The following is a 24,734-nucleotide window of genomic DNA, read 5'->3' as shown; positions in this document are numbered from 1 at the left end:
TTATGGGAGGAAAATAGTATTCCTCTGTTCCATGGTAGTGGACTGGAAACGTTTATTTTTTAAGCGCGATTTAATAAAAATTGTGTACATTGAATTATGGAAAATAAGAATAAAGTAATAAATGAAAAAGGTTGAGAGACGAAGAAAGAATAAAATAAGAACAAAGTAAGAAAGAGAAAAGCAAGAAAAAATAAATATATTAACTTTTGCTATAAACAAATAAATTCACTATTATAAAACGTACTGAAATGGCAAAATGATTTCATTAACACAGATCGAAGGGATTAGTACATGACAAATCTTTATATACATTAAACAATGAATATGTATACTTTGTATTGCAGGTTTTGTATAAAACAAATATGTATATATCCAAAATATGCGTTATGTATACAAAATACATGATTTACTGTTTACTTTAAAAAATAAGAAATAATTTTTTATTGGACAGATCAAGCCAGTAACAAAACCAAGAGAGCCAAGAGGTGGGTAAGATTTAGATAGACAGTTGAAAGTAACCTTGTAGAAAGAGAGAGAAACAAAATTGACAAGGCACTGGAAATGTGGGATGAAAAAAGTGCCTTATATAAGACCATTTGTGTCAGCTTGAATGTAAGAATACTACAACATGTAAATATCTACAAACATATCCAAGTCCTCCCTTCCATCAACACCAAGCACGGTGCTCGTCATGTGACAGTTGAAACGAGATTCAGCCGCCGCCTCAGCTCACTTTTAGCACTTAATTGTTATCAGTTACCGCATTATGATTTTGTCGATGAGTCTAACCTTCAATTACTGATGCAGAAAAGCTTTTGCTATTCAACCAACCATCAATCTGCCGCTTCTTCTAACTCTTTGAGAACAACCATTGGAAGCGCTACTGCTCGAACGGCTGTGAAACTGAGTTTTCCTCCTTTTGCTCAGGCGATACAAGAAGTCTTCCGAATTTATAACATAAGAAGCCTATGGCATACAAAACCATATAAATTTAGTATAATGTTAATGCCTAAGGGTATTTAGGTTTCCTAAATCAGCTTTTCTCATCATCGTCATACCTTCAGTGTATTGGAAGCAACCTTGATTTCAAGACCATTATGAGTTACAAGTTGTTCCGTGGCTTTGGAGGTGTCGGAGATCTTGTCTTGAGTCTGAAATTTTCTTTTGTTTCTGCAGATGTTTTTCAGATCAACATATATACAAAAAAAAGTGTAGATGTTCGATGGAAATTTCTTGTGTGTTTTAGTTTAGCATTACCTCTTCAAGAATATCTTATGTTTTCCTTTCCGTTCCGGAGAAACTGCTAGTAGTTCATCATTCAAATAAGCTGCAAACGCAGGGTCCATGTAGATAGCTGTCTCTTCAGGTTTGTCCTGCTCGTTTTTCATGAGCTGAACCGTTAAACATGTTGGGGAAGGCACCTGCAGCAGAAGATCATGCTCAGTAAGGGGTGTAACCTGAAAGATATACGAACGTTCTGGATAAAAACGAGAATAAATCAGGACACGTACACATTCTATACGATACAAGTTGTCTTCGGGGAGAAGAAAACGTGCATTTTCATGATAAATAGCATCAGTAAATTTTCGAGGACTTCTTGATCTTTCGTATGAATATAGCTGAATGAGTTTGTTCTCCATCTCCTCACTTGCAATTGTTTGCAGCTGTAGAATATCAGGGGTAAACCATTGAATCACAAACAGCAGAAATGGTGGAAACATGTTGCTACAGCTGTAAACCATTGAATCACAAACAGCAGAAATGGTGGAAACATGTTGTATGTAAATGTTTGAAATAAATCCCAAGTTGTCACCTGTTTGACGAGTTTATGTATCAGTTTGTCTAGTGAAAAGAGGATGTAGGATTGAGCACCAATAATAGTTCGACAATCATCTTCGAACTTTGCATTATCAGATGATCCATCCAGCAAACTGTGTAGTGCATCCTTAAATCTGCTTACGTGCAACAAGTGCAACTTTATTAGTAGAGCTTCTTAGCTTTATCCCAAGAAAATGATAACTGAAAAATCAAGAAAGATACCTGGCATATGAATCCGCTGTATTAGAATCGTTCAAGATCCTCCATTTATTTTCTGGTGATGACGAATGTAACTTAGCACTATGCATTCTTTCATATAAAATCTGTAGAAGCAAGAAAAGGGATATTATTGTGATGGGCAAAGCAAAACAGTTTGTGAGATGTATGATAAAAACTATAAATATTAGTAATAAATATAGATGAACTTTACTTGATGAAGCCTGAAAAGCAAATAGAAGGAATCGTTTCCGTAGAAAATCTCTGAGTTCCTCTCTTTCACAGGTAAGGCAGCAGGCAATGTCGTCGTAAGAGGCTTCACAGTGTGTAGAACATGACCCGAAAATGCCACCATTCCCTCATTCTCATGGATGTCTGCCACGCCTTCCGCCTCAGGTTCACTCGCATCCTTGTTGTCATTCTCATCATGGTCCTCGTCTTCATCATGATCTCCGGGAGAGCGCTCTTCTCTGTCGGCTGAATCAGTTGCTGAAACTTCAGCAATTTTATAGCCATTCTCGCTGTCTGAGGAGCCCTTGGCACTTTCCTCACCTTCATCGTCAGCGTTAACATCATTTTCTCTGCCCACCTCCACAACACAAAGTTCTTCTCCTCCAGTCTGTCTACTATTACAAGAACCGTACGCAACTTCTCCAAATGCACCCAAAATGCCGCCTTCAGGATTCTTACTAGGGGATAACTCACCTTCTTCTCGTTCATCTTTATCGAAACCTATAATTTCATTCTGACATCTCTGAGCTTGGATCCCCTCAACTGAAGAGGAAGTAACTTTCATATAAAGACCACCCTGCAACAACAGTCCTAAATTAACTCTTTTCTGGCTAACTAGTTTTACCAAAAATCAGGACCATATCTGAAAGCATGACAATTTTTGACCCGTTCTTCCATTTCATTGCGATGTCTTGTTTATATACTTTCTATAAGATTCTCAATATACCCAATGACTCTAGTATACCTGTGGTTTGTTGTTCAGCACTACAGTAGTCCCATGATCACCAATAGCACTGCTTGATCCTGCAGAGTAGCATGTAACAATTTCTTTAAAAGTTAGCCATAGAAGTAGATATTAACTAATGACAGATTGTAGATTAAATATGCACCATTTTCCAGATTTATGTTCTTTTCTCCTGTAGAGTTTGGAGTAACTTGCTCAAAGAAACCAGCTTGTTTGCTGGTCCCTGAAATTGCAGGCATGATGCTGGAATCTGTGCGCATTACTCCATTTTGGGTTGCATTGCGTGATATATCAATCTCACACGCAGCATTATCTGCATTAGGAGAACCACAATTCTTGACCCCATTATCACCATGTCCCATTAGTATCCCGCTGCAGCGGGGTTCTTCAGTTGGAATATTATCACCTCCAGTTTTGGACATATTTGAAGCAGCCTCACCAACAGGGATGCCATTCCCTTCACCCAAATTGGCCAATGTTTTAGCCGAATCATTGTTTACAGTTTCTTTCATGTCCTCCACACTAAGACGGGAAGGAATGCTGAACACTGGTTCAATGAATGTTGTCCAAATCTTCATGACTTTGTCATGCTGTTCAGGTGTACACACTTCTCCACAAGCATATTTCATGAGCTGATATAGATCTTCTTGAATGTCGGGATCAGGATATTCAAATTTCATATGAGGTTTGATGGGTTGTTTATATCCACCACTGATCGAAAGAATCTTCTCATCTTCATTCTGATCCTTTTCACTCATTTCTCTGATTTCAGCTAAAAATGCTGATGGAGAGAAACCATCAACCAAATTATATTGTCAGTATATAGAGGATGAGAAGAAAGCATAACATCAGATATTGTAGTAAGGAACCTAGTCAATACAGTGCAAATCCGAATCACCTTTAGCACTCAAGTTCTTTGTATCTTGTTGCTTAAAATAGAAGCTCCGATGATCGAGTGACTTGTGGTAGTTTTTAGCATAAATTTCAGCCCAAATCTTATTGAAATCGGAGCGGCACCTTTCCCATTCTTCCTGCTTCTGCTTCAGCCTGGTTAAAATAACTGGCAGTGCAAGGGGCGCGTTCTTCCTAAGCACATCCCTTACGTCAAGCCCATGATCACCATATAAACGCTCAATACACCGAAGGTTAACAGCTGAAAAACAGATTGAAGTGGACTTTCAAGTAAACTATCAACAGCATAAATTTGTTCAAAAGAGAAATTAGGTAATCATTGGTGCATACCTGTCAGATGATCACCTATATGAGATGAACTCCCAATCTTGTCAGTATGATAGTTCATACTATCTAACAATTCTTCAACACGCTTTGTTGTTGCATTCACAGATTCCAACAGCATGTCAAGTTCAAACCTGGAATCATAATAGATACAGAAATTCACATCTTCTAGCAGACAAGATGGCAGGTTTATTACACCACGAGTTCAAGGAATCTCCGGAAAGAACTCTCACCTATCGTCCTCACAACGGAACAGGCTTTCTTCATATTGGTTTTTGCGCATATGTTTGAATGAATAGTCCTCACTTCCTGAAGTGACAGACACCCAATGATCATTCAGCACTTCAGAACCAATCTTGGTTCTACAGCTCACTGATGGAATCGGATACTGCATTGGGGAACACTGAAGGATGAGCAAAAAGATACAGAAAATTTGGATATGTATTACAAAACTATATACTAACATTGTCAGGAAGAAGTCGGTAACTTGGAGTGCAGCTTTCGCAGTTAGAGAGATCAAGTTCATGGATGGGTTTCGCCATAAACTTCTCCCTTGTAATGGACAGTTTCTGTCCTTGGACATCTTTGCTAAAAGCAAGAGCCTTGTCGGATCTATCCCTTTCAGTATTGTCATGATCTATATTTTTATCACTGTCTTCCTTATTATTCACATCTGCTTCACGGTCATCTACCTTTAGAGATCTGAAATGTTGTTTGCTGCCTAGAAAATATGTAAAACATCCAGTTCAGAGCAACTTAACAAATACATATAGTTTCCACAAAACACGTAAAAAGCATCAATGTTTTCTCACCTGTCTTCTCAACATAAATTATGAAATCTTCGCACTGTTCCCTGAGGTCTGGATGTGAACCCAGTATACTAGCTACCTGATACAGCATACAGTTTATCTTGAATAACAAAATCCTACCAGAGATACAAGAGTGAAATATATGACATGTTGCCAGCAATTCTCTTTTCTAGTAAATAAAATGTTAAATGGTTGATATCTATATTTTCAGGCTTTATCATCACTTCATCAATTCAATTAACTTGAGATGTATTAGCATGATAGGAGGATGTAGCTTGCTATTTTTTCATTACTAAAAATGGCATGATATACAGAGAAGGGTATATAGAGAAACTTTGGGGCAGTATACAATTTTAGCTAAAACTGCTTTTGTCTATGCCATAATTCAACATTACTAGAGGACAGATGTAAATTGGAGCTAACTGGAAGGATAAGTATCGCAGGGAAAAAATTACCAGCTTTTGAAATTGAGGCAGTGTGACAAACTTGCTGCTATAGGAACGAACACAGTCCAAAAACTTCTTGTAGCTTTCGGAATCATTCAATCTTTCCTTCACTTTTCCGCAGAAAATTGATACTGGGTTATCTGTTCATGAGAAAATGAATTGATTATACTAGATACAAGCGAACACTCCAACTGAATGCAGATAGATACACAAAAAGTTTGGCAATGATTCTCAACATAAAAATTGCAATAACAAAATCAATAATATTCTGTAACAAAATGCTAAAATATAAATCTCATGATCACAGATACAATAGTGTTACTGCATGCTCAAAAAATTGGATGTACACTGGGAATCAAGAGTGGTTATAACACTGAACTCATATTACAATTTAATGAGATTAATTTGATGAAACACAATCTGATTCTTACTGTACCAACCTTTATGTAACTGGTCGTTAGCAGAATCATCTCCGCCGGCAAATTTTCTTACACTGTCCAAGTTATCGTCATAATGAAGCTCAGTTTTGCTATCTTCTTTACTAACTTTCCATTGCTCTGAATCAGGGCAAATAACAAATGAATTGCCTGCAGCAGGCTTCTGGAACAAATGTTCCAAGAGAGATGTTTATTCATTTTGTATTACAGAGTCAACCACAAAACAATAATTCACAAAAGTGAAATTGACCTGCTCAATGGACCGAATCATTGTCATGGGAGAGCCTCCACTGTTCTGCAGCGAGATATGATTTTTATTGGGTTGAGCACGGTGGACGGGGGCGGCAGCAGTAGTATAAGGTAAAAAATGAGTAAACTCTACAAGGAGGTCAGCATGATCCTGAAAAAGACCTGAAACCTGCAAACATAAATCAAGAAATCACTACTCAAGAACATTATATCTGTTTTTATCACACATATTAATAACATGGATTCTGAGTGGAGTACCTCCTGATAGACTTCTGTTATTGACATATTATTTTTTCTGTATATATTCAAGATGTCAAGAAATGCATTGTATACATGATGATCACCCTGAAATCTGGTCTGCGATTAATTTGAAATTGGTCAGACCACAAATTCTAATGGAGAAACAGGAAACAGAAGACTATAGGCGCACCTTTATTTTGTTTACAAAACCAATTGCTTCTTCAAAATCTACGGGCTTCTTTTTTAGAAGTGGTTCATCATCCTCGGCTGGGAGGGTAATTTCATATCCCTTTGGTAAAAAGGCATTGAAACCCAGAATTAGGTCCCGTTCCCCTCTAAATAGTTCCTTCACTTTTACTATAACACCAGATGTATCAATCCTACATCCAGACCAGCAAAACACATATAAACACATTAGCATAATGAAATCCGGACTAAATCCCAAAATAGGAAAAGCACAGGTATACCTTTGAGCCTTGAACTCTTTCATGACATCAAGAAACTCATTATACAAGTCCCCTTTGTCCTGAAACTTTTCCTTCACAACTTTGAGATATGACAAGGCATCAGTCGTCTGGAGCTTCTGCGCACTCCTTGCCGTTGACACCTGGGCTTTTCCAGAACTTCATCGTCCCCCAAATATGCAAATTTGAAACCCTTATCAACACACACTTTCATAATAAAAGAAGGCAACCTTCCTTGCATTGAATGAGAAATTTTCATATCAACAACGGTGCACACGACATGACCATTATACTGTCTTCCGAACAAAGGAGCAGACGAAAGACAATCTTCTGAAGCATACATATCAGCACAAAGTTTCCCCAAACAACTCATAAAAACATCACTTTCCAAGACAATCAAACACCTACGCAACCATTCGAGATTCAGTTCACCGAGCACAATCCGCAACACGAAATACAACAAAAGCTCAAAAATTTGACATAAATTGCAAACACAATACACAACAGCAAAAAAACTGGAGCACCTCAACAGCAAGATCAATCTCACGGCTAAAAATCAAAACTAATCAATCACAAAAACCTCAACCAACTCATCCCCAAACAGCAAAAAAAATCAACGCTTAAAAAGGGAAAAACTCACGGCTCAGTTGGAGAAGGAATGGCAGTCGCAAAAACATCATCTCTAGACCTCTTCATGGCTTTGTATCGAAAAATCAGAGATTATAAATAGCACGTTGTATTTAGTTGGAGTAGAGAAAATCCTGATCCAGAGAGAAATTAGGAAACAATTAAGTTTGCAGCAATTGAAAGGATTAGAATTAGATCCAAAAATCGAAGAGTAATCGTGCATACCTGGAGGAAGATCGCCTATCATGGAAGAGGAGAAGACAATTGGAATTACTTGAGATATAGGGAAAGGATAATCGAAGAAATGGCATTAAAAAGGTTGGAGCTTTTTGCAGCAATGGATCTTAATGAGGGAGCAAGAAATACTTCGTTTTAGCAGCAATGGTGTGAGCGTGTGGTGGTATATATATATACAGAGTTTGTCTACGAAAATATATAAATTTAACGCTGCATAAATATTTATATATTCACAATTTATTAATACTCCTATAAAGATTTGGAATTGGAGCACCTATCCTAGTAGAATTAGGGATGACAATCCGAATTTACGAAGTGTTATTTCGACATGAACTTATACTCACTCCGTTGCATTTAAATAAATATATTTCATAGTACTTAAATGTATGAGATTTCATATCTTTCATAGTGTATGAGATTTTATATATTTTTCATAAATTAAGTATAAGGATCTTGTTAGATTTGAAAATTACCTTAAAATTAATAACTGACAATTATATTAACAACTTACATTATAGGTGTCAACAAGAAGACATTTATATGACACTAAATGCACAACGCTGTTGACATGGTTGTCAGTTACCAGTTAAAGATAGTTATCAACTGATCATATTATTTAAATATAAAGTATAGGAAAAAGTAATTTTTCAATTTTTCAAGATGTGATAAAGTATAGAGAACAATTATGTTGCTTCGAGGTAGATGTCACATTTGAATAATGACACGTAATTTTAGAAAATATTCTTTTGCTTATTAAGTGGAAAAATAAAATAGTATTTTCATATATTAATTTAAGAGAAAAAAAATAAACATGGATATGATATATTTTGTAGGGTAAATTAAAATAGAAAGGGTAACTTGTACTATGACATGGGAGGAGTAATAACTAAGTACCACTAGTAGTTATAAGAATTGGACACATGTTTTTTTCTTAAAAGAATTTAACTTCATGAGATTTAGCATTGAAGGTTGAAGTTCAAGTATATAGAAATGAGATAAAGAGTGCATATTTAATGAAGAGTAAAAACACATTATATAAGCATTTCAAAAAAAAAATCAAAGTGAGGGACTAGTATAAAACCTCAGGTAAATATAGGCACATCCCCTTTTAACTTTTAAACTCTATCATTCGCTAAAAATCAAAACACAGACAAGTTTTTATTTTAAGCCGAAAATAGAGATAAGTATTATTGCAATAAAAGTTAGAGTGAACTACGCAAATGGTATCTAAATTATGCGTTTTACACGGCAATGGTCCCTAAACTTTAAAAATATTATGGGTAGTCATAGACTAAGGTGTAATACGTTTTTGGTACTTTTTCACTATTCATCACAATTTTGTACCTTAAATACCCCTAAGGCATGCACTGGATATGATATTTTCTATATCTCTTTCTAGTATTGAATATGATATTTTCTTATAATTTAAGTGTATGAAATCATATTTTTATCTTTACTTTTTCAATCACTTTATGTCAAATCCTTTTTATCTTAAACTAATATAAAGTAAAAAATTATAACAAAAAAGTACAATGAAATTCTGAAATATATCATTATAAAAATTAAAATTACAAATTTAATTATCAAAATAATTTTTAGCTAAATTTAATTTTGATTGTGATTTGAGTATTTATTAATATTAAAAATTAAAATTTTATAAATTAATCATAAATTTTTAATTATAAATATTAAAAATAATTGAATCGCAATCATAATTAAACTTATAATTCTAATTTCATAATTAATATATTTAAGAATTTCATATTTATTTTTAATTTTAATTTTTTACTTTCTAAAGTTTTAGAGAAAGAGAGAGAAAGAGGACGGTGATTTAAAAAGTGTAGTGAAAAATATCATTTTAGGCACTCAAACTATGAGAAAGTATCATATCCAAAATAATAGAGAGAGAGAGTAGCATATCCAGTATTTATATATGAAAGACCAAAAATGCCCTCCATACCTTGGGAACATTTTTGGCACAAAATTGTGATGAATAGTGAAAAAGTACTAAAAATGTGATTACACCTTAGTCTAAGGACCACCCATTATAATTTTTAAGTTTAGGATCAATAGCGTACAAATAACATAGTTTGGATACCATTTGCGTAGTTCACTCTAAAATTTAAATATCTGTTTTCAATATAAAAAAATCCATATATGCGACATTTACTTTTAGAGTGAACTACCGCAAAAGTCCATAACTTTTCGGGTTGTGACACCACAGGTCCCTAACAAAAAAAATTAGCGTCAGAGGACCCTAATGTCAAATATAATCACGAATCATGTTTTTTCGGACCAAAACACCCTCAGGCCCTAAAGGGGCATTTTTGTCACTCCATTATATTGTTGACACGTGATTTCTGCCACATTTTTGTCAACAACTTCTTATATAATTTTCTAATAAGTTCTGGTACTTCATACGTAATTAAAATTTTGTCATTATTTACACTTTCTAATTTTTTTACAATATACTTCATATTTATCATTATCTGCATTAATTAATTTGAAAATAATAAAATGAGACCTTTCTTCCTTATAAAAATCATTTTCTGGTATTTTTTATGTTTTCTATTTTCCTTAATTTTTATTTTTTTTACCTTGAAGTATCCCACTTTTGCAGTATTAATTTATAAATTTACATTGTCTTAATTTCAGATACTATTATTAATTAAAAAAATTTCCATGAATTAAATAGCTAATGTCACATGCTTGAATATTTTCAAATTATTACTCATGTTTCAATTTTATCATGAATGACAAGAAACTATGTAAATTTATATATAAAGATTGAATATTCATATGATGTTAAAAATTTTAGTTTGAGCTAAATTAAAATTCTTAATAAAATGTCAATAAATATAAAATCTTATTAAAGTGAGGCTTAGATTAACAAATTAGTTCGATGATATATAATGAAATAATATTTTAAATGTCAGTGTTTTCAAGAAAATAATTAGTGTATCATTTAATTAAAAATAAAATATATTTTTATTCTATGTATTATTGATTCAGATTTTATTCCATAAATAACTTCACTTTTTCATATTTTTTGTTGTTTCTCAATGAATTTTCTACATGATAGTATATTGTTACACTAACTAGAAATATATGAATATAAGAAGTTTTTTTTGTGTACAAATATTGACAAAACATTAATTATGTATGAAGTACCAGAACTTATTAGGATATCACATAAGAAGTTGCTGACAGAAATGTGACAAAATATGTTAGCGAATTTAGGGATTGCCAATAATACCTTCAAGCCATTTGGGCATTTTCGTCCGAAAAGTGACTAAAAAAACATGATTTGTAATTATGTTTAACGTTAGGATCATCTGACAATATTTTTTTTGTTAGAGACCGGTGGTATCACAACCCAATAAGTTAAGGACTTTTATGGCAGTTCACTCTTACTTTTATTACTTCTGTCTCATAAAAATAACATAATTTAAGTATCTCCATGTTTCACAGTCATCTTTTTAGTTATGGTTAGTCAATAAAATTAGTTCATTTTATTATTTAGTGGTAAGTTTTTATTTTTGCTAAGGTCGACCTTGTTACTAATAATAATTTAATTAACTTTTTCTCCCCATATCCTTTATCAATTCTATTAAAATTTGTATCATTACCGAAGGTTTACAAAGGTTTTATTTTTATGAAAAAAAGTATATATCAAACTAAATATTTAACTAGGGCTGGGAAAAATATCGAAATGTCGAAATATCGGCCTTATCATATCAAAAAAATACCGAAAATACTGATTTTTTGGTATACCGTGATTTTCGGTACGGTATGATACCTTACTGAAATATTTCGGTAAGGTAAAGGTATGAATTTTTATATACCGCGGCATACCGAAATTCGGTATATACCGTAATTTAAGGTATATACCGTAAAATATGAATATAATAATATATAAAGTATTTTATATATTTTTAAATTATAAAGTTTATTGTGAAATATGATATAATATGAATAAAATATACTAGTATTTAATACCCCGTATATTATTTAAATTACTATAAAATATAAATAGTATTCTAAAAACTCAAATATTCAATTTTCATTGATATTGAAAGTAAGGTATACCACAAAAATATGGTATACCGAACTTTGATACGGCATACCGAAAATAAGGTACGATATCGGTATGAAAATTCTCTATACCGAAAATAAGGTATACCGAAAATTTTGGTAAGATAAATGTATGATTTTTTCGCATACCGAATTTACGGTAAGATATACGGTATGGTGGTTTCAGTAAGGTATACCGTACCTACCCACCCCTAATTTTAACTACATAAATCATCAGATTGAACTTCAAATTTAATATGGGTGACAAATTGTGCGGGTTGGGTCCTTATCAGGTCAACTTAATAACAACCCAATTCAATAAAGTCTAATCCGGATCGTTAAGAAAATTCTCAATCCGAACACGAACTTGACATGCTACCTTCAAATCTAAACACAGCAAGAATATGTTAATGACATGGTCTAATATTGGTAACAACTGAACCTTATTTACACGAGTAAAACATGCTATTGTATGATTAAACCTGATTTAAACGATTTAAACTTGATTTACACGAACTTAGAGAATAAAACTAAATTATAATTGTTTTATAAAATAATTAAAGAAATAATATTATTCCTTACGGCCGCCATTAAGAGTCTCATTTGAGTTTGATACGTGTTTTAAGAAACATAGGAAAGTGGATGGAGAAATGTAATGGAATGTGTGACTCATATTTATATATTATTTTTATGATAAAATGTGAGCAGAATAAGTTAGTGGAATGAGTGGTCTAACTAACTATTATAGTAAAAGTGAACCTGAACTCCTAATGATAGACAAACAGACTAAAACGGTAAATTGAGACTCCTAATAGCAAACGGAACACAGAGGAAGTAATTTTTAATGGGTTACTCGAACCTAGTCCATAATTAAATACAAATGCAAAGTGTATTTTTTATAAATTAAATTTAAAGTACACTCTATAGTAAATAAGAATACAAAATTTTATCTAGTTTAGTGGAAAAAATGTAGTACTAGTATACTGATATTACCTACTTCGTTTGATTAAGTTGGTAAGGAAACATATTAGTGCAACCAGCTCAATGGATCAGAATCACTTTAGAATGTGTCAAGTAGGAGGTGTCATGTTTGACCATATATCAAATTTTATCTTCAAGAAAAGGTGGACGGAAGACTAAGAATCGATCATATGATACTAATATAACAATAACACTTTATTCATCTACTATTTTTGATACAGAGAAATTCAAACGAAAGAATGAGTTATTATAACGTGATGATTGAAATTAGAATTAAGACGAGTTATTGAAATGTATATAATGACCGTGACTGAATTTTCGAAATATAACACTCCTGTCTCATACAAATAGCATAATTTTAAACAATATACAAATTTTATTGAGCAATTTGTAAATAAAACAGAGAAGGAAAAAAGATAATGAAAGTTATATATACATAAATGCATGGTGGGGTCTATTTAAATTATTCTTATTTTAAAGAAAAGACTAAAATGATAAAATTGAAAATTTTTTATTGAAAGGATAGAGTATATTGTCTAGGGGTGGCGAAACGGGTCACCCGCGGATACATGCACCCGACAAGTCGGGTATCCGTATATGATTTTAGCCAAATTTGTTGTCTTAATACCCGCCTGGCAACATATCAGGATTACCTCATATCCCGTACCCGACAATGCATGTACCCGTAGACGATCCGAAGCCCTGATAGAATATTTGAAAACCCTAATAACCGACAATGTTCTTAATTGTAATACCCGCTTATCTTATTATCTTTTTCCGTTGATGTTTAATGTCGAACTAGAGAATTTTTCGCTCTCTTGATTCGTGTTTTGAATGAAATTCATTACCTCTCTATTGATGTTCAATGTTGTAAGTTCCCAAAAACAAAAGTTAAAGTATTAATCGAACAAACTAAAACAATCTAACGTATAGTTATGGAATACAATGAACGTCGTACAAGGAGTTAAAGTCGTTCTTCTCGAACTAAAGTGTTCGTATATATCTCAAATAATACATTAACCTATATGATCATCTCATGTGTGATTTATGAACGGAAAGAAAAGAAACTATACTTTTACAAAATATTCATGAATGAGCCACGAAGACTAAGAAACTAAAAAGAAACTATACTTTTACAAAATATTCATGAATGAGCCAAGAAGACTAAGAAACTAAAAGTTCCTATTATCTACACTTTGGGCTTCTTTTCCCAAGCCTAAATCTCACCCCACCACGGCCCATATCCGAGCAGCCGTCGGGCCCGGGCTAGCAGGCCCATGTCTCGGGTAGCCAGGAGGCAGCTGAGCCTTTCCCAACCTGCAAGATACAAACAAGAATTTATGAGTAAAGACACAAGAAATTAAGAAAAAAAGTCTAAACTAAGAGGAGGACAAACCCCTTTAGTAAAAGAGGACCAAGAACTTACCCAAAAAGGGCAAGTCAATGCCTGCAAATCCACCCCTCAAGGCAGCCCCTGCATCCTCTCCTTGTACAGCAAGACCAAAAAAAGCAAATTAATACAAGGATACTTGGGCCCAGGCAAAAAATCAAAAGTTCTTAATTAAAAGTGGTGAGAATCAAGGAGAAATTGATATGCTGCAGCAAATGAAAACAAAACTGCTGCAAGAGCCATTTAATCCTCTTAAGTACACTACAATGTGCCTATAAGAACCCCTCCTTAGGGCACCCGCAACGCGTGCCGCCGGCGTTCCGCGTGCCGTTCCGCCGGAACGGTTTCGCCGCGGAACGCGTTGCGGCGCACCATTCCGCTCCCATTCCGTTCCCATTCCGTGCCGGGTGCCGACGGCACGGAACGCGGCACGGCTTGTGCCGCCACGCGCTGGGGCGACGTGGCGCTCCCCGCTTCGTGCGTGCTTCCCACTCGCCGGCCCGCGAGTGGGACACGTCAGCGATGACGCAATAATTAATATTTTTTTAAAAAAAATTGATTTAAAATTTTTTTTTAACGGTAATATTATCGTTTTTTAACTTTTTTTAATTTTTTAAATTTTTATTTTTATTTTCTTATTCTATAAATACACCTAATTTATTACATTTCACACACAACTACACATCTACTCTTCTTAAACCAACATCAATTCCTCTCCAATTTTCTATTTCAATCTCCTTCACAAAATGTCCGGCGACGGGAATTACGGCGGTGGCGGCTCGGGTGGGTGGGATCTCAACGCGTTCGGCGATTGGGAGACGGAGGGTTGCAGGTTGGAAATAAAAAAAAATATGTTTATTTAAATTGAATTGGGTTGGAAATAAAAAAAAAATGAAATTGAATGAATAGTAATTTAAGGAACGGTTAAGGAACGGAGGGTTGCGGAGAGACCGCCGTCGTGCATGCCCGGCGGTAGCGGCGCTGCGGGTTGTCGGAGTAGAGGGAGGAGGGCGGTCACAGGGGCAGCGGCCCAGAGTTTTGGCCGAGAGGAAGAAAGGGGTAGAGGATCTCAGATGACGCGAGACGCCGAGGAGGGAACGCCGGCGACGCGAGGTCGCTGCCCGGAGTGATGCGCCGGACGGAGGAGAGGAGGGGAGCGGCGATTTTCTTTTAGGGATTTGATTTTCCCCCAATTTTGGAATGTTGAAATGAGGGAGAAGACCGATGGAGTTTATGAGTAAAATTGGGCCGCTTAATTTCTTTTAATTGGGCCAGTCCTTTTGGGTCAAGGACATAATTTGTTGGGCTAATGTTTTACTTAAAATGGAAGCTTGAGCCTGAAAATATTAAATGAAGGAATGGATTAATTGCTTTAAGTTGGGCCTGCTGTGTCAAATTAATTCGCGGGATCTCCTAATGTTTTTCCTAATCAAATAATTGATGGTCCGCTAATTAATCCCGCGATGATGAATTTAATTCCCGGACTTTAGTTTAATGCTCGAATAATTGATGTAGGAAATGGTACGCTAATTAATTCCGCAATGATTAATAGACCTCAGATTTATTTTAGTGCAAGAATAAGTTGCGTTGAAGATAACACTCTCTTTGTTAAACGAATAATTGATAGACCTCCGCATAAAATTAAATAGCACGATTTAATTAACGCTCAAAGACTTTTCTATAAAATAAGGAAAGAGAATAAAATGATCGTGCACTTAGGATGCATTCACGTAAAGTTTATTTGGTTTCTTAAGTCTAATTAAGTATTATCTTTATTTTCTAAAGGGACGTCTTCTGATGTGTAATTTTAGAGCTTAGATATTATATGCGAGATCAATCAAGTTTAATTAATTAACTCTAATATTACAGCAATACTGCAAGGATACAATGTCGATTGTAATACTTCGAGTGTCGATCCACAGGGAAGGAATTGATTATTTAATTCTAAAACAAAGAAAAGACATACAAAAAGATGATTTGTTTTGAAGATTTTGATTTCCAAAAGTTGAAGACAAAAAACAATTACAAGTTAACTAGGAAAACTTTTCAAATAGGAAAAAGACGTCACTCCAAGTTGCTCACGAGGCTTGTATTATTCTACACCTTTAACAATGAAACATACGAAGGGATTAAAACATCAACCTAATCACGTACACTGAACATGTTTGTGACGTATAATTCACAGTCAGCTGAACACTTGTTCCATGAATTAATTTTCAAAGATATTAAATTCCTGCGGAAGCGCGGGAATATAAGATCCTCTACTATAATCTCCTACTTAATCCACTATCAAATTATCCTCTGAACAATTCTAATTCGATAGCAATCCAACAATTAATCATTCCTAAACTATGTTAAAGAGACAATAGCATAAGAAATAACATCACTATATTATTAGCCAAAGACATAGTGAATAGATATTGAGCACATTGTTGGACACAAACATATGAAATCAATGGTGTAAAAACATCCATACAAGCCTAGATTACAACTTGGAGCAACATAGGGAGCTTAGCCTAAACACATGGTAATATTTGCAATAAAAACCATAGGAAGCATGCTCTCGTTGAGTGGAATTGGAGTATGGAGACGGATCGTCGGAATGTTGGACGGAGTTTCTTTGAATTCGTCGCCACCAAAAGTCCACCTTTTCGTCTCCTTTCTACTCTCTATTTTCTTTTCAATAATTAATGCTCTCCACCCTTCACGTCACCTTTCTACTCTCTCTCCCCACCTTTTTTCTTTTTCTAATCCTCCTGCCAACCTTCTGACACCCCTTTTTTCCTTTCCCTGACACCTCTTTTCTCCTTTTTCCTTTTTTCCTCGACAAAACTGCCGAAAAACTGCTATTCAGCAGTTGAGACACGAAACGCCCGACCGGGCGAAAATCAAAGGGTATAAACGCCCGACCGGGCGAAGTGCTACTGGAGGTATCGTGGGAAACGCCCGACCGGGCGTTTTTGTGATGTCATAACGCCCGACCGGGCGAACTTTCTGGACTCCTCATGCATCAAACATTTCACCCGACCGGGTGTTTCTTCTGCCTGCTATTCTGACGCATTTCCAGCTTCCAACACCCAAAACTACACTCAAAACACACTTTGGTGAGTTACAATTAACATAGAAATGTTTAGTCTACGGGGGGAAAGTATAGGAAATATGCTTCGCATCAAATACCCCCAAACTTAAGCTCTTGCTCGCCCCGAGCAAGATACATTTTAAGCACAAAAACTCAACCAAGTCTAACCCGCAAAGAGATTTTCATCAAAAAGAATCATGTAGGGACGTGAGTGACAAGATCTAAACCCCCGACATTTCCAATCGAGATTTCCCACTCTCAAGAACAATCACTCATCCCCCTAGAACTTCAAGTCAAGATGCACTTCAAAGTAAGTCCGAGCATACGATCAAACAACTCAAACCGTCATCATTGACTCATCAAGCACTACTAATCACATAGACTCGCAGATTTCAAACCGAACTTCTTTAACTCTACCAAGCTATTTACACACATCCACAAACATCAACGATTAGGTCCAAGGTCTTATTTCAAGGTTGTAATGGTGCTAGGGACGAGGTAGGATAAGTATGGATAGTGAGCTCAAAGGCTACACATTTGAGTGCCAAAATCTTCCCTCCTACAACATCCTTCCAAAGATCGAACAACCAAAATTTTACAACCCAACTCACACTCCCCCAAACTTGAGATCTATTCTAGACAAGATTACATCAAACAATTGTCGAAGCTCTATCTTTATTTCATCAACTTATTATTTCTTTTTCTTTTTCTGTTTTTGTAAAGACCTCGACTTTTGCGAATTTGGAGGTCGTCTTTTTTTTTCTTTTTTTTTCTAAGAACTTCATTCTTTTCACGTTACATCAAGTCTAGAGAAGTCTACTCTTTACAGTCCACCACCCCCACACTCACAACTCAAAACACCAAGCTCAACTTGTATTTAGCACCCAAATAGTAGCAAGGTCTATTGATGAGGCTAACATTAGGCTTTTTTCAGTGGCTAAGGCTAAGTGTTTACACAAAGAATAAGGAAGTAAGCTCAAGGTGGCTTCTAGGGGATCATGTGATGGACTAGGCATGTGATCATTTGGCCATAGAGTTCATCCTAGTGCCTTATCCTCCCAAATCGTTAACACAAACGAACGCAAGCACTTCACTCGATAAAGCAAATCAATCCAGAATAATTTCCACAAGTCATGCGATTTTCATACTCTCCTCAACTCAAGAAATCGGATGTAATCACGACATGCTTTTCAAATAGATTCATGCACCCATTCCATTCATCTTAGGCTTCAAAGTTCAAGTAAAATTAAGCAAAATTTCCCAACCAGAAAGCCGAAGATCTAACATGCACCCGTCAAATACATAGATTCAAAACATTTTAGCATATAATACACCTAAAAAAACATGCATCATGCATCACAAATCATTCACAACCCCCCCAAACTTGAATGCTTCATTGTCCTCAATGCATGCAAAGAAGACATAAAGATTAAAGGGTAAGAAGACTCCCCCAAAATTGGCATGAAATCTATAGTGCATTCGGGTGGGCGGGTGGGTGTAAAAAAAAATCCTTTGCAAGTTTGCTTTCTCCTAAGCTCCAATCTATCTCCATGATGCTCCTACAAAAAGAACCAAAAACTACAAAAAGAAACACTCAATTCAAAATAAATGTTAGAGGAAAGAATTGAGCAAACAAAACCTCCAACATACGAAAACAAAAATAAAAGGAGAATAAAAAAAAAACCTGGGGTTGCCTCCCAATCAGCGCCTTTGTTTATAGTCGTTGGCTCGACCTTCTTCATTCTTGATCTACACTCTTGAGTCCACTAGTGTAGTCACTTCCTCTGTCTCCATGCCTCCTTCAACTCCAACATAGGCCTTCAAACGTTGGCCATTCACCTTCCAAATGCTACCATTCTTCTGATCCCGAACATCCACAGCACCATAGGGGTATACCTTGTGCACCACATAAGGATCCCACCATCTAGACTTGAGCTTGCCCGGAAACAGTTTAAGCCGAGAGTTGTACAAAAGGACCAGTTGTCCCTCATGGAATTGACGAGGCTTAATGGCTGCATCGTGAATCTTCTTAGCCCGCTCCTTATAGAGGTCAACGCTCTCATATGCACGGAGCCTAAACTCATCCATCTCGTTCATGTCGCACATCCTCTTCTCGGCTGCAGCATCATAATCCAAATTGAGCTTTTGCAAAGCCCAAAAAGCTTTATGCTCAAGCTCTACCGGCAAATGGCAAGCCTTCCCAAAGACCAATTTGTATGGCGAAGTTCCAATCGGGGTCTTGTACGCCGTTCGATATGCCCACAAAGCATCATCTAACTTTTGAGCCCAATCCTTCCGAGACGGCCTTACAACTTTCTCAAGCACCCGCTTTATCTCACGATTGGAGACTTCAACTTGACCACTCGTTTGGGGATGATAAGGGGTAGCAACCTTGTGTTGGACACCATACTTTCCTAGGAGGTTTTCAAACAATTTGTTGCAAAAATGAGTTCCTCCATCACTGATAATGGCTCGTGGTGTCCCAAAGCGGTTAAAGATGTGATTCTTGATAAATTTCAACACCACTTTGGCATCATTGGTTGCCGAGGCCACTGCCTCTACCCACTTAGATACGTAGTCGACAGCAACGAGAATGTATTGCTGCCCATTAGACTTGGGAAACGGTCCCATGAAGTCTATTCCCCAAACATCGAAAAGTTCTACCTCGTGAATATTATTCATCGGCATTTCATTCCTCCACGAGATATTGCCGGCTCTTTGGGAACTGTCACATCGTTCTACATAGGCTTTTGCATCCTTGAAGATCGATGGCCAAAAGAATCCGGACTGAAGCACTTTAAAAGCAGTTCGTCGTGCTCCAAAGTGGCCGCCATACAACGAATCATGGCATGCAGACAAAATCTGAAGGTGCTCATGCTCTCCAACGCACCTTCGAATCACTCCATCACTACAAATCCGAAAGAGAAACGGATCTTCCCAAACATATGTGCGGGTGTCACTCAAAAACTTCTTCTTTTGGTTAGATGACAACCCTTCTGGTATAATGCCCGTAACAAGGTAGTTTGCCAAATTGGCAAACCACGACACATATGTTTCCCGAGCCTCCACTTGCAACACTTGCTCGTCGGGAAATTTCTCATTTATCCTTTTCTTTCTTTCATCTTCCGTCTCTTCCAATCCCTCTAGTCTAGAGAGATGATCAGCTACCAAGTTCTCGGTCCCCTTTTTGTCTTTAATCTCCACATCAAACTCTTGTAGTAAGAGGATCCACCTTACCAACCGAGGCTTTGCATCTTTCTTATTCATCAAATATTTGATAGCTGAATGGTCCGTGAACACTACCACTTTCGTGCCAAGTAAGTAAGCACGAAACTTCTCGAAAGCATACACAACTGCTAACATTTCCTTCTATGTCGTGGTGTAATTCAGTTGAGCTTCATTGAGTACTTTGCTAGCATAGTAGACGGCGTGTAGGACCTTGTCTCTCCTTTGGCCTAGAACGGCCCCCACAGCATAGTCTGAAGCATCACACATCAACTCAAACGGCTTTGACCAATCGGGTGTGATAATAATAGGAGCTTCGACTAGCTTTTTCTTCAACAATTCAAATGCCTCAAGGCATTTCCCATCAAAGACGAACTTGGCATCCTTTTCAAGCAAGTTGCAAAGTGGCTTTGCAATCTTTGAAAAATCTTTTATAAACCGTCGGTAGAATCCTGCATGACCAAGGAAACTACGGATGCCCTTCACATTCGTTGGGGGAGGTAACTTCGAGATCACATCAATCTTCGCCTTATCCATCTCCAACCCCAACTCCGACACCTTGTGTCCCAACACTATGCCCTCTTTGACCATAAATTGACACTTTTCCCAATTTAGCACGAGATTTGACTCCTCACATCTTTGTAGGACCCGTCTCAAGTTTTCTAAGCAAAAGTCAAATGAGGATCCAAAGACGGAGAAATCATCCATGAAGATCTCCATGATATCTTCATTCATATCGGAAAAAATTGCCATCATGCAACGTTGGAATGTAGCCGGTGCATTACACAAACCAAAAGGCATCCGGCGGAAGGCATAAGTTCCAATAGGACATGTGAATGTCGTCTTTTCCTGATCTTCAGGGGCAATTGCAATCTGATTGTACCCCGAATATCCATCTAGAAAACAATAATGGGAATAACCCGCGATCCTATCGAGCAACTGATCCAGAAATGGCAACGGGAAGTGATCTTTTCTCGTCGCCGTGTTCAACTTTCTATAATCCATGCACACTCTCCATGAGTTCACCAATCGAGTTGCCAAAACTTCATTCTTCTCATTGACAGTCACGGTTATTCCCCCTTTCTTTGGTACACATTGCACCGGGCTAACCCACTCACTATCGGAAATGGGATAGATCATCCCATATTTCAACAATTTCTTCACTTCTTTTTCAACCACTTCTTGCATAAGTGGGTTCAACCTCCTTTGTCTCTCTCTTACCGGCTTAGCTCAATCTTCCATCAAGATTTTATGCATGCATATTGCGGGGCTAATTCCTTTGATGTCGGCAATGGACCAACCTAGAGCTTTCTTGTGTGACTTCAGTAGCTCTATCAACTTCAATTCTTCTTCATCATTCAACATCGCCGATATCACAACCGGTAAAGATTCATTCTCACCAAGGAATGCGTATTTCAGATTTGTCGGGAGTGGCTTCAATTCTAGCTTTGGTGGTACTTCAATTGAAGGCTGCACATCCGCCACGAAAGTATCCACCACACATTCATTCTCGAGACTTGGTTGATCAATTTGAGCATCCTCACTTTCATCAAAATCAAAATCAACTTTAATTGTCGAACCAAAGTCTCTTTCCAAGCTCCCCTTATCATAAACGCTTCCTTCTATACTTGCCGAGCAACGCATCTTGTCAAAGATACACTTGTCGAGGACATCAACTCTAAAGCACGCTTTTGCATCACTAGGATGCTTCATCGCTTTCTCCACATTAATGGTCACTTGCTCACCATTAATTCTAAACGTGACTGAGTTGTCCTTTGCTCCTAGCAACACGTCCCCTGTGGCAAGAAACGGTCTGCCAAACAGAATTGGCACCTCTTTGTCCTCAGGCATATCCAATACTATGAAATCAACGGGGATGACGAACTTATCTACCTTGACCAAGACATGCTCTACTATTCCTGTGGGCTTCACAATGGAGTGATCAGCCAATTGTAGAGCAATGTCGATGGGCTCCATTCTGTTCTCCAGTCCAATGGCACGTGCTGTTTTCAACGCCATCAGTGAGATCCCCGATCCTTGATCCAATAGACATTTGGTGAAAATTGTGTTGCCTATCTCACAAGGAATCACACAACTTCCCGGATCCCTCTTCTTCATGGGCATCATTCCCGAAATCAGTTGTGAGCAATTCATGCTCAATGCCACTATTCCCTCGTCCTGAAGTTTCTCCTTGTTTGCCATCATGTCCTTGAAGAACTTGGAGAACTTGGGGAAATTAGTGAAGAGGTCCACCAACGATACATCCACATTCACTTTTCGAATCACGTTCATCATCCACTCGAAGCTTTTCTCCTTTGGAGCTCTCTTCTTCCTCTTCGGTGGATATGGTGGAGGAGGAATGTGATCAGGGAAGTTGAACTTGCTTTTCGGGTCTAATGCCGGACATGTCATCAGCTGTCCCTTTGATCCCATCTCTACTTTCTGCTTTCCCTTCTTTTCTGCCAAAAACTTCTCGCTTAACTCGGATTCTACACCATTTTCCTTGCTGCCGGATGCAGCCTGTTCTTGACCATGTTGGGCACCCTGCACCAACGCGGGACTTCCCTTACATGCCTCGTCCGCCCCTACGTGCGAGGAATGCAAGCCTAACATCTCATCCGCCCCTGCGTGTGAGATGCCGGAAGTACCTTGGCCGTCCATTGATGGTGTCGAATCCAACTCACGACCACTTCTCAAGACCACTGCCTTACACTGTTCATTGCCTCTCGGATTAGGTACGGTATTGCTCGGGATGGTGTTAGGAATCCTCGTGTGTGATGCCGTGGCAAGCTGCCCTATCTGCGTCTCAAGATTCCTCATTGTCGCATCCATCTGCCCAAACTTTTCCACCGTCCTTTCCTTGAAATTTTCGTTCTCCTTTTGACTCTTAGTCATGAAAGAGAGAATCTGCCCCAACTGATCCTCGACGGTTGGCTTCTTCTCATAACCCGGCGGTTGAGTGTTGTTCCTCCATTGATTTCCCGAGTTGTTGCTAGGACCAGCCTGATTCCATCCTGTTTGTTGAGGCCTCCAATTTTGCTGATTGTTGTATTGGTTGCCCTGATTGAACCCTTGGCGATTGTTGCCAATATAGTTCACATCTTCCACAGGTGGTCCTTGAAGACTTGGGCACTGATCAGTATGATGCCCGCCTTGGCACAACCCACATCTCATCACCGTCACAGCTTGGGGTTGAGGAGTCAGTTGAAGAGATTTAACTGCCTTTGTCATCGACGACATTTGAGTGCTAATGTCCGCCAGTTGAGCCTCAATTGCGGTCACTCTTTCCGCATCCTTTGTAGCACCAAATGTATCTCCTGCTCTATCAGCCCCTCGCCTTGGATTGTGCCAATTCCGTTGATTGTTGGCCAGCCTTTGAAACAAAGCCCTCACCTCATCGTGAGTTAGATCATCTAGGTTCCCATTCGAACCTGCAGTCACCAATCCCGTGCCTTCACTGTTGAGTCCCTTGTAGAATTTCAAAAGGTCATGCCCCGGAGCTAGTCCGTGACTTGGGCATTTCCTTATCAATTCCGTGAATCTCTTCCATGCTTCCGCGAAGGACTCGTCATACTTCTGTCGGAAAGAGGTGATCTCCTCTCTCAACTTCTCAATCTTCATAGGAGAATTGTATTCGAAGAGGAACAACGTCTTCAACTCTTGGAACGTTGCTATGTTGTAGCCCGGGAGTGAGTCATACCACGCTCTTGCCTTCTCCCTCAATGAGAATGGAAATAAGGCCCTCTTAATCCGATGATGCTCCACATTTGGAGGTCTATGAGAATTTGTCAGCTCGTAGAAGGCATTCAAATGACTCACCGGATCTTCATCATCCCGTCCATGGAAAAGATTTCCTCCATTCACCAAACTGATGTAGTGAGGTGGAATGTTGACGTTGTCATTTGCGTAGGCACACTCCCCTGGGTACTCAATTCCCGATCTCAGAGTGTCGCCAAACCTCACCACGGGTGGTGGAATCTCATTGTTATCTGCCATTGATTCACCGTCTGAATCCTGATCCCTTTCTTCACCAAAGAGTCGGTTACTCCTGAATGGACTCGAATAGTCCGGGAAGATCTCAAACTCTGACCCTCTAACCTTACTTCTTCTTTGATAACAGAGTAGTCCAAACGGTGGTGTACCCTGTGATCGCGTGTGCATTCACTTTTTTTTTTTTTTTTTAAACCTACACAACAGAAAATACACCAAACACAAGCACAATATATTTCC

The 24,734-nt window shown here is 37.6% G+C and overlaps 2 protein-coding genes and 1 non-coding gene across 5 annotated transcripts; 1 reads left to right on the top strand and 2 right to left on the bottom strand.

Annotated features, from left to right (window-relative positions):
* Positions 1 to 417: 417 nt before the first annotated feature.
* LOC121755584 (paired amphipathic helix protein Sin3-like 3) lies at positions 418 to 7,901 on the bottom strand. Of its 3 annotated transcripts, none has more exons than XM_042150904.1 (22): positions 7,744 to 7,901; positions 7,532 to 7,652; positions 6,895 to 7,050; positions 6,618 to 6,807; positions 6,446 to 6,544; positions 6,189 to 6,356; positions 5,942 to 6,101; positions 5,511 to 5,641; positions 5,059 to 5,134; positions 4,711 to 4,967; positions 4,480 to 4,634; positions 4,253 to 4,380; positions 3,909 to 4,163; positions 3,156 to 3,791; positions 3,011 to 3,069; positions 2,249 to 2,842; positions 2,041 to 2,141; positions 1,814 to 1,952; positions 1,512 to 1,664; positions 1,258 to 1,421; positions 1,059 to 1,170; positions 418 to 966 (listed from the first exon to the last, which is right to left on the bottom strand). In XM_042150904.1, exons 2-22 carry the CDS (start codon positions 7,585 to 7,587, stop codon positions 823 to 825), a joined length of 3,933 nt encoding a protein of 1,310 aa, XP_042006838.1. In that variant the 5' UTR covers positions 7,588 to 7,652; positions 7,744 to 7,901; the 3' UTR covers positions 418 to 822. The 3 variants fall into 3 exon arrangements, with proteins under 3 accessions (XP_042006838.1, XP_042006839.1, XP_042006840.1); XM_042150905.1 differs by having other exon boundaries at positions 5,942 to 6,098; XM_042150906.1 differs by lacking the exons at positions 6,895 to 7,050; positions 7,532 to 7,652; positions 7,744 to 7,901 and having other exon boundaries at positions 6,446 to 6,539; positions 6,618 to 6,755.
* Positions 7,902 to 21,734: 13,833 nt separating this feature from the next.
* On the bottom strand, positions 21,735 to 24,500 carry LOC121754425. Its single transcript, XM_042149787.1, has 2 exons — positions 23,153 to 24,500; positions 21,735 to 22,963 (listed from the first exon to the last, which is right to left on the bottom strand). Exons 1-2 carry the CDS (start codon positions 24,498 to 24,500, stop codon positions 21,735 to 21,737), a joined length of 2,577 nt encoding a protein of 858 aa, XP_042005721.1.
* On the top strand, positions 24,007 to 24,113 carry LOC121756637. Its single transcript, XR_006041017.1, has one exon. It is a non-coding gene; the product is annotated as a small nucleolar RNA R71 (small nucleolar RNA).
* Positions 24,501 to 24,734: the final 234 nt, after the last annotated feature.

This window comes from Salvia splendens, chromosome 11 (genome assembly GCF_004379255.2).
Source record: "Salvia splendens isolate huo1 chromosome 11, SspV2, whole genome shotgun sequence".
In the NCBI taxonomy this organism is placed as follows: Eukaryota; Viridiplantae; Streptophyta; class Magnoliopsida; order Lamiales; family Lamiaceae; genus Salvia; species Salvia splendens.
Note: the sequence above shows the minus strand (reverse complement) of the source record. Positions and strands in the feature narration are given on the sequence as shown.